Here is a 17,500-nt window from a genome sequence, read left to right as displayed (position 1 = left end):
AGAGGCATCGGCTCTAGCTGACGTTGATTGCAACTTCAATACCGGTACCGTAATGGATGATGCAATTGAATTTCATTTGTTGTTAAGTTTAATTTTAAGCGGGACGTAGTTTTGCGCAAAGGATTGGAGTACTGAGTAATTAGCCTCCCAAATTTCACCTTTACTATCGCAAGAAATCACGTACTACTACTACTACTACTACTACTACTACTACTACTACTACTACTACTACTACTACTACTACTACTACTACTACTACTACCAGGGGCGGATTTAGGGGGGGGTGGGGGGGCCGAGGCGGTCGCGGCCCCCCCTTTCAGTTCGTCGGAGATTTTTTTTTTGTCAAAATATACAATAATTTTATCATTTTGTAAGCAGTCTGTTGGAGCTTTTGATTTTTTTAGCTAAAGCGTGATTTTTCGCTAATAGTATGACCAAAGTTGTGCGAATAAACTTTCAACTTACAGGCGCTAATATTATCCTTTCGAAATGAGGAAGAAGACTGGATGCGAAATACTTGTCTACAGTCAACCTAACTTACAGAGACTGTAACAACGTAAAATCTTAATGCCTATATATATAATTATATATATATTGTGACTTTGAAGCGAAGAGTCTAAAACCATGCATCATTATAACCATAACTTATAATTTTATTCAATATATGGAATCCTGATACATTACGTTCCAGATTGCAACAGAGTGCATGTAAGTGTACCCAAATTTTCAAAAATTTCTGGGGGGGGGGGGGGAGGGGGCATGCCCCCAGACCCCCCTAGAAAGTAGCGCCTAAGGCGCTACTGAGGCGCGCTAACGCGCGCTGATTAGTATTCTTGTTCGGCCCCCACTTTCAAAAAATGCTGGATCCGCCCCTGACTACTACTACTACTACTACTACTACTACTACTACTACTACTAATAATAATAATAATAATAATAATAATAATCATAATAATAATAATAATAATAATGATAATGATAGTGATGATGATGATGATGATGATGATGATGATGATAATGATAATGATACAGCGAGTTTCAATCGAGGGTCGTAAAACCAAAACCAAAGTAATAAGTTTGGCCATTCAAAAAGGACGGAGAAAATCCAATAAACCAATCACAAATCGAAGTAATTACATCTAGCCGATTCAAAGCGCGTGACAATGTGCACGGGTTGGTTGGAAAAGTGGCGCGAGAACTTTGAAGTGAAGTAAGGCAAAACCAATGTAATTCACTAATTACTTTCGACACTCAATTGAAAACCGCTCTAATAATAATAATGATAATGATAATGATAATGATAACGATAATGATAATGATAATAAGCTGAATGCATGCATAACTCCCAGGATTACAATATACAAGTCGATATTTTTCTTACAATGCATTTTTCTCTGCCTGATAGAACAAGTTGATTACTATGAACCCATTGGAAAAGTTTCCGGAAGCTGGTTTGGATATCATTGACTCCCCGCTGGAACAACTTGAGGAAACAAAAGCCGCCGAAACGTCATTAGGCACAAAGCTACGTGAATCAGAGCTCCCCATCACGCATGAAAAGTTAAAAAATAAATTCCCAATAGAGAAGCGATCATCGACATTGGATAGCTTGAATAGTTCACTGAAGAGACTTTCATTCAGCCTTGAAGGGGAGATGTGTTTTACAGTATCTGTTAAAGTGTCAGAAGGTATTTATTATAAAGTGTTTAAGTTGCCTGTACTAGTAAACGATGTTCTTGGTGGAAATGACACCCAGTTTTGCAGCACGCAAGACCGTGCTGTGGATGCAACCACGTGCTGACGTTACTTTAGTTATCAGATTTAAAAATAAGTCTTGCATTACGACCACCAAGAGACGTTGCCACCGCAGAAGAGGTTCCTAAACCACCTGAACAGTACGTTTAGCAGTGCAAAAGAAACTTAACGGTAACAAAATGTCACCGCATCAGTTTGAGAGCAGTGCTGTACGCCATTTTGCAGTGCTTTTAGTGACTTATACAAACAAGCACTGTCGGAAATTTTTGTTTCGCCGGTTTGTGCCTTCTTGTCAACTGTCGCACACACCCCTCCATGACTACCATACTTCTATCTCTGCATGTGCCATTCCTGACTACGGGTGTCCAGTAGTAATGATTACAATAGTGAATTTACTGTCGCTCTTTCCAAGGAAATTCCTTGCTGTAGCTTCGGGGCCCTCCAACCCTCCGTGATTCTTATGCAAAGAAGTAATAATTTGAATATAGACTGAAAACTCGCAGCAGGCAATTTTCATGAGCCAAATGAAGAGATTATTGATCTCTTTATTTAGATAATGAAGTTATGAAAGAGCCGCTGCGAGTCTTCGGTCTATCTTAAAATTATAACTTCTGGACTTCCTTACAGCGAAAAAGAAAAAAAAATTATATCACAAGTTCCCTACAGTACTAAAATGAAATACAACAACAATCTTTATTCACTCTTATTAAGAAGGATATAATAACCCCCCTTCACCCTCCCAACTCGTAATAGAAAAAAGACTACAGCCAGAGCTCGTTCTTCCCCCTTCCGAAGGAAGGCTAATATTTTAGCGTCAGTACCAACTGAAGTGAAATAATATAATGCAGCTTTGTCTGTTTTCTCTATTGCGAGATGTTTGCGTCTTTCTGATGCATACTTTTTTTTTATTTCAGAAAAAAGTTGACTCAAAGTAAACTGGCCTTTACAACGAAGTGTCTCAACGTAAAGAAAGCCTTGAGATGTTTCTTCAGCTGGTCAGAACGCATTCCACAAAAAAATGCGTTTAAATAGTTTTACTTCCTTTGCCTTTTTTTAGTTGTAAACGGTATCTCGGCACATTGCGGCTATAGTTTTTGTAACCTGTATCCTGTGAAGGTCATTCCGTTTTAATGCATGGGAAGAGATACAAGTAAAGGCTCTTTGAAGAACTACTACTTTTCAAACCTCCATTCGGGGTCGCAAATCGAGTGAGCTCTGGATGTTGTTCCCAGTCCAACTAGCAGCCTTGCGGGTACTGTTTGCGTCATTAGGATGTTATTGTCGATTAGATGAACTGAAAATGTAATGACCAAATTCACATTTCACCAGTCAAACTGGTACGAAGACTTCAGGCTGTACAAGGGATGTAAGCGAGAGGAAACTGTAATTTTTTGCTTGCTTACTTGGGAACGTAGGCCAAGGTTTTCTAGCAGTTGCCATTTGGTTGGGTTTCATCCCAAGGTTTTGGGAAACAGGAGACTTTGTATATAAACTGGAAAAATGGTAGTCTGTGCATTGACTATACAGTACGTGCGTATTGATTAGGTGCTAAGAATTGAGCCATTCCCATATCGCATGTTGGAGACTCCCTTGCGTAAAGAAAGGATAGCCTCTTTACTACATGGGCGTTATGAACAGAAAACTGCAACAATGAGTTTAATGAAATGTCAAGTCCTTTTGCTCACAATTAACGTTTGCTGGGGAATAAATGAATTGATAACACAACTATTTGATTGATTGATTGACTGATTGAACTTTACTTCCAAAAAAATAATAATAATCGTTTCACGTTATGAAAGAAATAGATAAGGTACACGGATTTTATTTAACCATAATCTGTGAGGTTATGAGAAGGACTTCTGAGCGAATAATTCTCTTCGGCGCATTCGTAGTTCAAGTGGAGCTGAAAGAGAATATGATAACTGAAATTTAAAACAGTGCAAAGTATTCTTTTATTTTATTTTCTTTTCTTTTATTTAAACAATATTTAAACACGAAGTTTGCCTCAAGAGTTACAAACACTCACCGAGGGGGCTTACTTCGAGTATACATGCATTTCATTATGGGAGTAAGACGGTAAAAAGAGCGTACAGATCACAAAGAAACATATTGTTTACTAGTAGCATAAATATACACTTATTCCGTTGCATGAAATCGGTTAGAATCGAAGACAAACGTCTGCACAAGCAAACAATAAAGCCTTCTTTTCATCATAAGAAAGAGATACGCACCCAGTCAAAAACAACAAAACCCATACAATAGATCATTTTCGAATTCTCACGATTGGACTGGATCTAGCAGGAAATGGAGGCTAATGCGGGCAAATCTTTTCAAATGCAAATTCATGCTTATATCTGAGCATCAGAGGAGAGCAGTTTATGACGGGAAGCAGCAAACAAAGGCCACTTAAGGAAAAAAAATGCTTTACAACCTCTGTATTAAAACCACAGAAGCGGGATGATAACTCTTTACGTCCTATTTTAAATAAATATTAATTTAGCTCACAAGCATTTAAACGGAGCTGTGTATGAATTATAGAAGAAAAGCTATCAACTGCAACATCGCAAAGAGAATTTTTTGCTTTTTGACCTTGAACTGACAAAGTCTTTTTTTATGGTTGCTAATTTTAGCGTGATTCCTATTCACTGGCTATTGACAGTTGACTCTGAAATGGTTTTTTTGCCTTTTCCATTCACTCGCTGAGGGTGTGCTTGTTTCTTTTGAAACTCGTGCGGTTCAACAAATTCATGTAAAAATGCATATTAATGTTTTACACAATAAACTACGATAATAATAATAATAGAAATAATAACAATAATAATAATAATGATAACCAATTTTTCGGATGGGTGTGTCGAAAGGTAAAATGCACGGCATGTGTTCCTTTCTCCTGTATAATATTTAGTCTATACCTTTCATTTGCCTTGAAATTTCTAACTTTCATGTAATAATGAGAATGATAATAATAATAATAATAATAATAATAATAATAATAATAATAATAATTTATTATAATAATAACAATAATAATAATAATAATAATAATAATAATTGTAACGTTAATCGCCGTCGCAAGTACAGAAACGACTCAGCTCAACAAGGTCGAACCGAAAGCATATTATGGTGCCTATGGCTGCCGCTATACGGTCCATTCGTGACCTTGGAGCACAGCTTACAGCCAGCTGGAATCAGTTAATGCATGTTTTTGCTGAGGGAGGAAAACCGGAGAACCCGGAGAAAAAACCCTCGGAGCAGGGTAGAGAACCAACACAAACTCAACCCATTTATGGCTTCGGGTCATGAACCGAACCTGGGCCGCCACTGCGCCACCCCTGTCGCAGTCAGTGTTTATGTGACAGGGCTTTGCAGGAATCGAATGCCTACAAGTTTAAAATGACCCAGAATCCATCTTTTCTATAGGAGTTAATTAGTGCAAGTCAGAAAAACATCTTAGTTTGACCCTTAAGATACCAAGGGGTCACCTATGAATGGACCTGTAAAATATAGTCCGCAGTTAGACATGAGTGAAAATTTATTAGTGGCGTGGTTGAGGCTGGAGGGGGTCACAGTTTGTTCCGAGCTCCAATCATAGCTATGAGAAGCAATAGTTTTGTTCTGCATTTGAAAGTGCTAAGTAATTATTCCAGCATCAGGAGATATATTTTTGTAAATCCAGTTAAAATATAGTTCGCCGTTAGAGATGAGTGAAATCTATAAGTCGAATTGTTGAGGCTGGAGGGGGTTAAGAGCTTGAATCATAGCTATGAAAAGCGTAGGTCCCTTGAGCCAACAGCGTATCACACCCAGGAGGATCGCAAATGAAATAAACAGCTTAAGTTGAGGAGAAGTTTGTGAAAGCAATTTAAGGGAAACCTAACACTGGACAACTTCGGGAGAAATAACAAAACTGAATTGTATACAAGACGTGACATGTAAACGGTTTTTCGAATTGCGGCACTTATGAAAGGCTTGGGAAAGTGATTTCTAGCAAAAAATAATACTTATGGCTAGTACAAACCAAAAAAACAAAATAATAATAATAATAATAATAATAATAAGGACACTAGCATAAATCTTTGGAAGGTTATGTACAGGCCAGTACTACCCACCTAAAGGTATCTTTTGGTAAAATAAAATGGAATTTGATTTTTTGGTTATGTCCGGCGATTCTCGACCCGTACTGACATTCGCTCTTAAAACGCCATCCTGCTTCGCCTCCGCAGATCGTCCCGGTGTCATGTCATTATTCGTAAGCGACTGAGCCGCGGACGTTCTTTCTGGAGTCTTACTTTTATCTTGTCGATTCTTGATGGCCGACATCGATTAAGAAGTTTCTTTTGAATTTCCGCTAATAGTGGTTTAGTTCAATAGTTTCACTCCAACATGGAACAATAAATACATAGCATATAAATACATAGAGCTGAAGGTCTTCAGACAAACGTGGTCGGTAAAGTAAAGTACCGTGGTCGGTAAAGTACCAATCGATTTGAGACGTTCTTGGACTTCATCAGGAATCCAACTCAGGGTTTGTGATGTCGTCAATAAAGGATATGTGTATGGCTAACATAGGCTATAAAAAATCACGTCACCACGGTATTTCAGTAGAAAGAGCTCTCGGCTTTTTTCATTGGTTTCAGAAAAATAAAATATGAAGGTACTACTCGGCACCCTAAAGCAATGGTTTAACAGCAACAGTAACCGTTATAAAAGCCGGTTTGCTTAATTATGTAAGGTGCTGTACATGTCAAAGCTGTTTTTTCCTACAAACAGATATTTCTGTTAGAAAGCAGCCATTTTTGCAAATATATAATTGTAAAAGTGCAGCATTTTTACATAGGAAAGCAGCCTTCTTTCGATTATATAATTGTAAAAGTGCAGCTTTTTTTTACATAAGAAAGCAGCTGTCTTACAATTACATACTTGTAAAAAAGGTTGCTTTTTTCCACGGACCGTTTTTTACACAATATATGTCAAAAACATTTATTTGCTACTCTGAGTTTCATGCTTCTTACAAAGCAATCATCAGGCAACTGCCAGAAAGAAGTAATACATGGTGTTATATAGTGATTTCGAAAAAAAGCGGTAGCGATATTCGTTCTTGGTATAGTAACGGTTAAACAAGACAACCAATTTGCAGTAAATTCCTAACTGAAATGAATCTTATAGCCTTAAGTGATTATGCTCTTAAGAAGGAATTTCTATGCGTCTGCTACTCGATACAAGTTCATTTGTGTTGTTCAGGGTCGCCATATTCGGTCTCGAATTTTATAGTACTTTTCCCACAACACAAATTACACTTCTTCGTAACATTTGAATACGATCTCGCATGTTTAACAATGATGCGCCATTTAATTTTATAATCAACTTTCTTGTCTTTCAAGCTCCATACATATTTACTACGTTCAGTGGAATTTCTGTAGCATTCATTCCTAAAGGAACATGTGTGGTTTCTGTAACGCGATTTGAACGATGTGTCGCAAAGACCAATGTAGGTTTGCCTTGAGTGCGATGTTGATACTTCCGCTTGATATATGACATTCCGCTCGTTGCACTTTCCGTCCATAGGGCAGAACCCCTTGTCGTAGCAATTGGAAGTGTTGATAGTTGGAACGGGTGAGTTTGATGACTTGTTAATGACGGCCTTGTTGTGGTTAGAGATAAGGGCTTTTACATTGTTCATGCAGCTATAGATATGTTTGAGAGAGTTTCGGTTGAAAATTTTGCGCCGAGAATTTGATTTGGGAAAGTGATTGTCGATGAAGGAAAGGAAGCACTTTCCAACGTTGGTTTTGGCATTTTGGCTGTACGGATGATTGCAAAAGGTGATGTTTCTGGGCCTATTTTCGCGGTGTTTGGTTTCTGGAAGTGTTTTTCTGTAGGTAAAATTTGTTATTGTAGCCGCTCTTGTTGAGGGCGTGTTTGTATATTCCTTTAGATTTTTCAAAAATTCCTTGTTGGAAGGAATTTCTGAGAGGCGCGATGTTTTTTTAATTTATATTTAATCAAGACATGTTTCGGATGAAACATCATCCATTGTCAGTTGTACAATGAGGAATAAAGTGAAGTTGTGCAATAAGTAGTGTAACAAAGTAAGTTATAACATGAATAATTAAGGATGAAGGCGACAAGAGAAAAAAAACCAACCTGTTTAAGCTGTTCTCGCCTTCATCCTTAATTATTCATGTTATATGGATTATGTTTCATCTGAAACATGTTTTGATTAAGTATGAACTTCAAAAACAATTTTCCAGGTGATCTTAAATTTCAATCTTTCTTCCTTCAAACACCAAACATGCTTACTGAGCTCTGTACTGAGTCTCTTGTCGGGGTTGTTGAAAGAAGATTTGTGATTGGCAAATCTTGTTTTAAAAGAGTTCTCAGTGAGTACAACATAAGTTTGGGCTGGCCTGTTATCCTCAGGTGTCACTGTTGCTTGGTAAACCACGGATGATATAAGGCAATTCCCGGCCATAGGGCAGTCTGCTGGTATTCGGCAGTTGCATGCTTTCAAAACTGGTGGTGTAGATGTTTTCAGTAACGTTGATTTATTGTTACCATCGATCTTCTGCTTGAGGTTGGGCATGCAACAGTAGCTGATCTTTACTGTGTTGCGGTTGAAGATTTTGTGTAATACATGACTTTCAAGGAACTCTTCGTCGAGGATCTTAAGGAACGTTCGTCCAACGTTTGTAGCCACGTTCTTGCTAAAAGGTGGGTTGTACCAAATGATGTTCCTGTGGCGGTTCCTTCTGGTGGAGCTCGAAGACTGTGTAATTCTTGGTGTGAATGCGAGCCGGTGATTGTATCCGCTGTCATCGAGGGCTTTCTAATAAAGAGGTGCCGCTTCGTTAAACAAATGTTCATCAATTGAGATATCGGACAAACGTTTGTTGATGGATTTCGGAATGTTTTCGATATTGCGAGGTGGATGATTTGATTTCTTGTTGACTTAGAGTGGGATGTTTCCGGGTTTGGTGTAGGCCATGTATTTCCCATTAGACAGGTTGAGGGTGACATCTAGAAAATTTACGGTGTTTTTGTTGGCCTCGATTGTAATTTCTGAAAATACCGCACAGATCTTTTTTGATGAGCTCGGTTTGCCGTGTTGGTGCTTTGGATATCCCGAGGCAGTCATCTCTGTATAAGCCAAAATCGCATGTAACAGTTTCAGCTATATAATTGTCAAGTGGCAAACAGATGACGAAGAGGCAGAAGCAGCAAGAACATTTAAGAGAGACAAAATGCGATCGCAGGGTCCAACAAGGGACAGAATGGAGACATTTATTTTAATGAAACATCATTTCGTTTGAAACTAAAACTGCTTGTTTGTCAAATTATCGACGTCACACTGACGTAATAGATATAATTGTTTAATTGCACAGTTTATATAAATGAAACATCATCTGGTTTAACCCCCCATACAGCAAGAATGTAGATAACAAGTTAATGCATTAAGTCCAATGCCGCGTAAGCGACCGGACAAGCTGAAACTGTAAAACTCCGCTGAAGAAGACATTAAGTCGAAACCGGTCCGGAAAAGGGCTTGTTTTGGTTGAGACGGCTGGATCGACACCCAACCATAAGTGTCCATCCTTAATTTCCACAGCGAAACCGCAAGGGAGGTTCCGTTAAAAGAGTTGGGAAGGAGGCAGGATCTAGACCCCCTCTCCTGGCAAGAGAATTTCAGTGCAAATTATATATATAGATATATATATAGATCGTGGTCCATTGTTTCCATCATCCACATGTCTCCTACATCTCGTATTTAGAAGATAGGTGTTTCCGCGCTTTTTCCGTTAATCGAAGAGTAGGTCCTCGTTAAAGGAATCCAACGAAGGAGGGAGTGCTGCGTTGTGGCCCGCCAACAGTGGTAACTCCTTCCCTCTTCGTTGTTTGAGACAAGCTTGTGGTTTCGTAACAATTCGCCGTGTTATATACTGGTTGACTCGTGGAGTCTTACAGCGACCACTGGAAGGACAATGGACCACGATCGATTGAAACGGTGGATTGAATGTGAGCAGGGCTTGGAATGTTCAACCAGGAAGCAGGAAGAAATGGACAATTTGAGTTTATGGGAAAGGTATTTTATTATCTATAAACCCAATATGTCAACGCTGAACAACAGAAGCGAACTGATATCTAATTGTAGACATTCTAAGAAATTCTTGTTAAAGAACGTACTCGCTTAGCTTAACCAATCACATTTCTGCCCGTCACGCCAGTAGGCATTGTTCTGTATTTTCAAATTTTGTATACCATCTTTCGTATCCGTTATTTTTGGTAGTTGTCTGATGATTGCTCCGCAAGGAGCATGAAACTCTGAGTAGCAGCAAATGTCTTCGACCAAATAATCCAACTCTACAAATATACGTTGCTCTAGTTTACCTATTGAGCACTTTAATAGCTGATGAAATATATATGACCTCACACAAGTTTAGGTCTCACGAGTAACCATCGTTTTAATGCTACAGAGCTGTTTCGTATGGTACAACTACCACGCTCATCAGGCAATTTTAACGACTGAACTGTTGAAATTGGAAAGCTGGCAGTTAAATACGGAAATTTTAATGGTTGTTATAGTAAATGCGTTACATTGAAGGAGCATCTAGGTAACAAAACATGATATAAGGTGATTACGTTACGTTACGTTACTCTAAATTTCCGGAGTACATATCGGTTTGTGTGGGGGCATGAACTTGCTAAATCGTTTCTTCTGTTAAGGCTACACAGTTCTTTCTTACACATGCTTATTGCCGCTAGCAATTGCGCATGCTCACTAGCTCGCTAGTTTGTGCACTCTGGCATGGCTTAGATTTACTACAGTGTGGGATATTTGGGGTGGCTTTATAAGCTTAACCTCCATCCTAGACATCAGCACTGCACTGATGAGGCCCAGATTTTATTCGGGTCTAATGGCAGACTATATTTTACTTGTCCATGCATGGGTGACTCCTTGAGACCCTAGGGGTCAAACTAAGATATTTTTCTCGCACTTAAGTCCTACATAAAATATGGAATTCATAGTTGTAGACATCATAAATATAAATACTGCACTGTGATTGACAAAGAAAAAAGCCATCTCACTGAAATATAACTTAACTTTGTTCTTACAACAGCACTACCCTTTCCGTTTCCTTCCCCCCCCCCCCCCTCTCACTGCCTTTTACCACCTATTTCCTTTCCTTCTTTAAAGTGCCACTAAATTTTGCATGTCCTTTTTTCTCTAGATTTTGAAAATAGACGTACTCAATAGGTATCATGCCAATTTTTATCGCAAAATTCCCACGAAAAGTATGATAATTGTAACGTAGTTTTTCGGTTTTCGCTGTCCGCCATAGACCTCTTTCACAATGGCGGCCAAATGAAATATTCTTTTGTTTTAGTGCTAATAAGCCTAGCTAGCCTCGCTACGACGAGCAAATTTTAAAATAATATTTGTTTCGAAATGAGGGCAGTAAGTCTAATTAACATAAATACAAATGAACATAAAGTAGGTCGCCATTTATAAAAGTGGTCTATTACTCGAACGGCAAATGACCGTGAGCAAGTAAAAGGGTTGGGTCTAGCTGGATCGCCTGGGGTCTGAAGTCACGCGCAACGTTCAAAATAAACTCGGCTAATTGTCTATGAGATGTGAGAGATCGCCGAGTTGCTTTTTGCTGATATTATATACATTACTCCTTGATCGCCCTGTTCGCTTTGTCAAACGCCCACGGAGCGATAAGCGTATGACGTCACCAGCCAAGTCTTGCGTGAAGACCGCTTACAAAATATCGCTGGCTTCTCCAATGCCGTCCGAATTATGGCGGACAGATTTTTAGCGGTTTTTGGCTCGCTATTTCCCGACCTATCTCGCTTCCATCGTTCCAAATTTAAATGCATTGTATTATTTTGAACATATTGACTTAATTGACATTGAAAAAATTCGAAAAGAAAACCAAAAATTTTCGTCGTAGTGGCACTTGCTACAAACCTGTCATAAATAGGGTTTCCCATTGTGTCATTGCCTGCACTTTCGTATAACGGGTTTTCATTTTGCTGCTCCGTGTAAGTGCCATTCTTTATTCCTCCTTCCCCTTCTTGAACCTCCGCATAGAACTCGTCTGCATTTTCGGGACATGATGTATGTTCTTTGGTGAAATTACTGCCAAGACATACAAAATGTACAATTAATAATCAAAGGGAGGAAACTCTGGAAGCAGCATTTTTGAAAGATAGGCTGTCTCCTTAGATTGTGAAAACGATTAACCATCTCTTAGCGCTTGCGTAGGTTTTCCTCCCATAATTAGTGTGTTTGAGAAAATGACGACGGTTGACGCAACGGTCGTGCCACAAAACAATATTATTATTGAATGAAGGGGTAGTTTCTAAAGAAACTGTGGTGCTGCGTCGGTGGGGAAGTAGTATACAAAAATTTGGTTTTATCAACGGAGTTGATAATGTAAATTGGCCACCGTACAGAGATTCTAAAAGCTGACGTTTCGAGCGTTAGCCCTTCGTCAGAGCGAATTATTATTGGCTACAAGAGGAAAAACAATCCTTGCTTGACGTGCAGTATGCACGCATTTAGCACCATTATGTTTCTTTGGTAATCTACGCAACAACGACGTAAAATCAGTCAAGTTAGGGAGTTTAAGAAACGACGACAACCACCACATTTTAGCACATAATTATTGTTTTTTCGTTACTCTACGTAACAACGACGTGAAATCGCCAAATTTAAGGTTTTGACGACAATGTAAGTAGAATTTTACACCAACTTGAACGAGATGGGATAGTCGCAAAAGACTTACGATAGAGAAAAGTTCGATTTGGAGGTAACATTTTTGTTGACGTCGCCTCATAGATGTTGAAGACACTAATTCGAAGATAACAAGAATGTCAGCGTAAAATATATACCATGATTTTGATGACTTTCATATTATTGGAAATCGCTTGACGTGTAAAATGTCCACTTGTTGTCCTCGAACAAATTGTAAGAGAAAGCCTAATCGATAAAAGTGAAAATTGTCACTGTGTTAGCACGTGCTCTACCCTCTCACCATCTACCCTATCATCACAAAGTTGAGCAGTTCACGTCGTTGATTTGAGGAAATTCTGTTTGTTTGTTTTTTTTTTAATTTATTTTTTTTTGGGTGGGGGTTGTGCTCGTTAACGCCATGGTTTATTCAGATCTCAAAAGATTGATGTTAGGGCCGATTTATACACGGTACGACTTTGCCGCATGCGACAACGGCTTACGACAGGCCCACAACATGATTTAGGATTGCTGTGTTCGTCAGAAAAAATGTCGTAGCATTTTAAAACATGTTTTAAAACGCTGCAACAGTCGTAAGTAATGTCGGAGGACTGTCGTGAGCTTGTCGCATGCGACAAAAGCGTATCGTGTAAATCGGCCCGACTCATACTTCCCCTCCAGTCATTATGTCTAGTACAAGCTACTGTAGCTGTTTTTCTTTACTTCATTTAATACATCGGAATGTTTCTGCAAAGAAAGGTAGTTTTAAATGGCGCACTTAAAGCTCAATGGATGACGTTACATTATACCTGTAACTTTCTCCCTCGTCTTTAAACGCGTCGATAGGTTTCACTATTTGATTATAGAAGTGGTTTCCAACTGACTTAATTGTTTCTTCTTCCATTGGCCTAAAAAAAGTGACAATGGTAAATATGTTTTCTTTCAATTAGATTATTTCAGTCCCTTCGTCTGCTGTATGTCGTCTGTGCATTGAAATTTTATTTAAACTCCTTAAGTGTTTAGCCTGTGTGGTGTACTTCAGGTTCTGATCAAGATTTATGTCTCTCTGGAAGGATTTGTCGCTAGTAACTGTCAAGCCCCATATATATTTGCTCAAACACGGCTTACAAAAGAAAAAAAAAACAAGGTAAATGTTGCCAAATAATTTGTATTTGTATAGCTTCTTTGACGTGGTAGATCCTTGAGCATACCGAAAAAAAGCTCTCGCCATTTTGCAAACGTTTTGAATTGACAGTTTTGAAGTGTCTTCGAAACGCTACTAACTGGAAGAAAGTTTGCGCAGAAACCTATTATTGACTTCTGGTTTGTGGAAACTCAAGCTGCCTGTGTAAATTAGCTTGAAGCCGATAACTCATCACTATGCATTGTACAATTAAAATGAATTCAACATTGGAAAGTGTCCTTTACCTGAAATAAACTGCTTGTCCGGAGTTTCCGTTCCCTCTTTGTCTTCTCCTATTCCTGGATGAAAACATGGGCACTTACAGAACCTTGTTACGGGATATGAATACTCTGCTTTCTACATGACTAGTTTGAAAGAATGATTCCTTTTCAAAACCATACGTCGCATTTGCCCGTTCACACAAATAGGTGAAAACGTAACGACTCGAATTTCGATTTGCATTTGCCCTTACTTTACTTTATTCTTTATTTATTTAAAACACGGAAAACCATCAGTTAAGGTAAGAAAAAGAAAGCAAAAAAAAACGCATTACAGCTTTTTTGCAGGATTGCCGTGTGGGAATCCGATATGTCAGATACTTGGTTGCTTAATTGTACGTTTGAACTACCCGATGGATTCCTCATTACTTAAGTCTTATAATGGGCCTTTAGTATTACAAACGTCTGATGCCATCGTGTTTGAAAATTCACGTTTCCACCCGTCCACACGAATGCAATAAAGCCCCGTTTTCAAAAATCTTCGTTTTCCGCTACTGAAAACGTCCTATTCGTGTGGACGAGAGCCGGAGGCCAGAGAATAGACATAAGTTACCTTTTCCAATAAAGGAAAGCAGTTCCAAAAAAGGAGGCTAAAATGACCAGACACACCAAAGGAATGGCAACTGCTATCACATTGACACCTGTCGAGTATACAACATTAAACCAATAAACGGATGTGCAAATGAAGACAACAAAGGACGGGTAACATATGACCGAGCCTTTTATGAGCTCGAAAATAAACACACGACGACAAACGGCCAGCTGGAGTTCTTTTAGAAAAAAAAAATTCTGATTAAGAAGTTTAACGATATTTTTAGATAACAGATAAGAAGTGAGCGAAAATTAAACAAGTTCCTTTGATTTTTGGAAAATCTCAAGTTTGGCGTTTGCTTAATTTCTCCATCATGCGTAATGAACAAAAGCAAAGACTATGCACACGTTCATTGAATTCCTTTGCCATCCTCTTCCAATAGACGACATGAAATTACCAAATCGCAGGTTATGTGAAGGAATTGTGCACCTTAATTAGGGAATACTTCATTTTTCTCCCTAAACTTTGACAATGTTTGTACCAATTTATTCAAGGAAAGTTGGTAGACTTCCTATGCCGAACGACTTGGAATAGTCGCTAAATAATCAGAATGACGCGGAATTGTATGTTAAATTGCCATTCTTGTAGCCTTAGTCGTCGTTTAAGCTTCCAAATGACAAAGAAGAGAATTACAACGACAGTGATCATGATGATGATGATTATGAAGATAACAATTTCCCTAATGATGATTACAAATTTGTATTGTTCTTTCTTTCCTGGAATCAAGAACGTATTTTCCTGTGATGACTTAATCTTATGTGAAACCCCAAGAAAGGGATGCGTAGGAAAATACGAAACAAAGGTTTCGCAAACAGACGCAACATGACCTAATGTTTGAATTTGAGGAATTACTCTTTTCGTCTGATTTTTTCCTTTGATTCATCTTTTCTCCCTCTTTGGTCGGATCATCACTGGCTGACGTTTCAGCTGTAGTGCTTTTTGACGACTGTACTGTAGTAGCCATGGTAGTTGTTGATGACTTAACTTCGGGCCTCTTTGCCGTCGTTACATTGGTGGGAGCCGATGTTGCTAAGAGGCAAACATGATAGAAAGCTAAATGCATAAATAAATAAATATATATATATATATATAAAATGGTAGGATGCAACCAAGGAAGCAAACGTTTATCTCCATATAGGTTTTCTACGTAGGAACACGCATATGTCCAGAAATGCAAGTAACTAGATGCGAGCCCAATTTTGACATGCAAAATGAAGTTTCTCTTAAGTCAAAGCATGTCCTACCTATTTCTGACAATAAGGCTAGGGAAAAGGTTAGCGTACGTTATTCTTGGGTCAGGGTAAATTTCATGCAGGAATTTACCCTTCGGGCCTCTCCGCACTAGCAGAGAATTTTTGTATTGCCCTGGGCAAAACGAACGGACAATAATTGCCAGGGCAATTTTTTTTTGTGTGCGTACTTTTTATCCGCACTGAAACCACAAATGGTCAACAAATCTGTCAGTCATTTGAATCCGTGAACACTTTGCAAGAAGCGCGCCAAACATTTCATCTGGCGGAAGAATGGAGTATGCCATATCCTTCAACTTTTTGCATGCCTGTTGCTCTTAAATTTAGCACAAATTTTATGCAGGAATATTTCTCATGGTGTGCTGTTTTTTGAAATAACAAAGCCTTCGAGATCAACTTATGACGTGTGGGTTTCCACACTGTAGGAGACAGATACAATCCATACTCCTGGAGCCCTCAAAGACCTAACCAGTCTTGGTTTAAGATTCACCACACCGAACGAAGAATTCCCGACTATCGAAAACATCTTTAAAGAGATTGGCATATCTTTGATGTCTTCTTGAATTTATTGCGACCGGTCGTGACACGTCAAAATACACGTTTGTGTGACTGTATTGCTCTAGTTTTTCATTTCCTCGACTTTTTTCCTGTTTTACCTGGAACAAAACTTGACGCTTCAACCATAAAGTGTCAAGTCGAGACATTCCATTCGCACTTGCAAACCGAAGTTTCGGACCGCAAATTTGACCAAATAAACAATTTCGTCTACAGTGCAGAAAGGCTCTTACTTGAGGAGCAGCATTTTCCAGGGGGGACACTTTGCGACATTAATTGTCTGTATTCCGAGACAAAAATGATGTTGAAGTTTGGGAAAAGAGCAAGGGGACACTTCACGACACTTATTGGCATCCTCGTGCATCTAAGGTCATTGAGTCCCAGGTTAATTTTGGCCAAAAAGACAACAATGTGATATGGATAAAGGTTTTCTTAGTATAAATGGTAGAATTTCCAACAAAATGACGCTGTGAAATGCAATGAGTACCCCTTATGCCTTAGGCTCCATATTAGAAGATTCACCTATATATTAAATATCGATTTCTTTAAGTTTTCGATTAAGCTCATACTTTGCTTGCATATTTCATGGTGCTCCATGGGGCTTTTCTTAATTAAAACACATTAAAGTGTAAAAACAATATTTAAAATAGGCACGCATGGCGTACGACTGGTAATGCGGGGATCTTTTTGCTACATACAATTTTTGGCTGTAGTTTTGGCTGTACAAGTATATTGCAAAATCGAAAGTCACATTGATATCAGCGGCCGCCTGTGTACCTTGCGTGTTACTAACAACCCTTCAAACAAAGAATACATCTATAACAAAAAGATGGGAAGACACCAGGTTTTTGTTTTTGTTCTACAAGAAATGGCGAAATCAACACAAAGGTCAGAATCGCCTAACTCTTGAGGTTGACCATTGTTGCTGCAAAGTCAAAATTTCACTCTCCTAGCCGAGGCTCTTTATCACCAGGTAATTCCATCGTTTTGGAAATAAAAGCTGCATTATTATTCACTAGTCTGACAAATTCTTGTCGATTTTCAAGCTTATTTATTGAAAAAACGAGCACGCCTCCAAGTACCCTATTTATTTTCGTGAGTTATACCCATACTCGCACACTCTTACAACCCGGTGTCATTGTGCGTAGT

General features: G+C 38.7%; 2 protein-coding genes across 3 annotated transcripts in view; one reads left to right on the top strand and one right to left on the bottom strand.

Moving 5' to 3' along the window:
* The window catches only part of LOC138012436 (uncharacterized), a 43,411-nt gene extending 40,027 nt beyond the window's left edge, over positions 1–3,384 (top strand). Inside the window, exons 9-10 of the mRNA XM_068859211.1 lie at positions 1,406–1,688; positions 2,670–3,384. Coding sequence (XP_068715312.1) covers positions 1,406–1,688; positions 2,670–2,680 — 294 coding nt within the window. The 3' untranslated portion in view covers positions 2,681–3,384. The remainder of the gene's footprint in view (positions 1–1,405; positions 1,689–2,669) is intronic.
* A 99-nt stretch (positions 3,385–3,483) lies between these two features.
* The window catches only part of LOC138012435 (uncharacterized), a 46,435-nt gene continuing 32,418 nt past the window's right edge, over positions 3,484–17,500 (bottom strand). Inside the window, exons 5-10 of one of the 2 annotated variants that reach the window (XM_068859208.1) lie at positions 15,399–15,575; positions 14,508–14,595; positions 13,922–13,975; positions 13,303–13,401; positions 11,729–11,899; positions 3,484–3,658 (exon numbers count right to left, since the gene is read on the bottom strand). In XM_068859208.1, coding sequence (XP_068715309.1) covers positions 3,649–3,658; positions 11,729–11,899; positions 13,303–13,401; positions 13,922–13,975; positions 14,508–14,595; positions 15,399–15,575 — 599 coding nt within the window. In that variant the 3' untranslated portion in view covers positions 3,484–3,648. The remainder of the gene's footprint in view (positions 3,659–11,728; positions 11,900–13,302; positions 13,402–13,921; positions 13,976–14,507; positions 14,596–15,398; positions 15,576–17,500) is intronic. The other variant, XM_068859209.1, reaches the window with a different exon arrangement.

Source organism: Montipora foliosa, chromosome 8 (assembly GCF_036669935.1).
Source record: "Montipora foliosa isolate CH-2021 chromosome 8, ASM3666993v2, whole genome shotgun sequence".
NCBI classification, from domain to species: Eukaryota; Metazoa; Cnidaria; class Anthozoa; order Scleractinia; family Acroporidae; genus Montipora; species Montipora foliosa.
The sequence above is the reverse complement of the archived record's forward strand: the minus strand, read 5'-3'. Positions and strand labels throughout refer to the sequence as shown.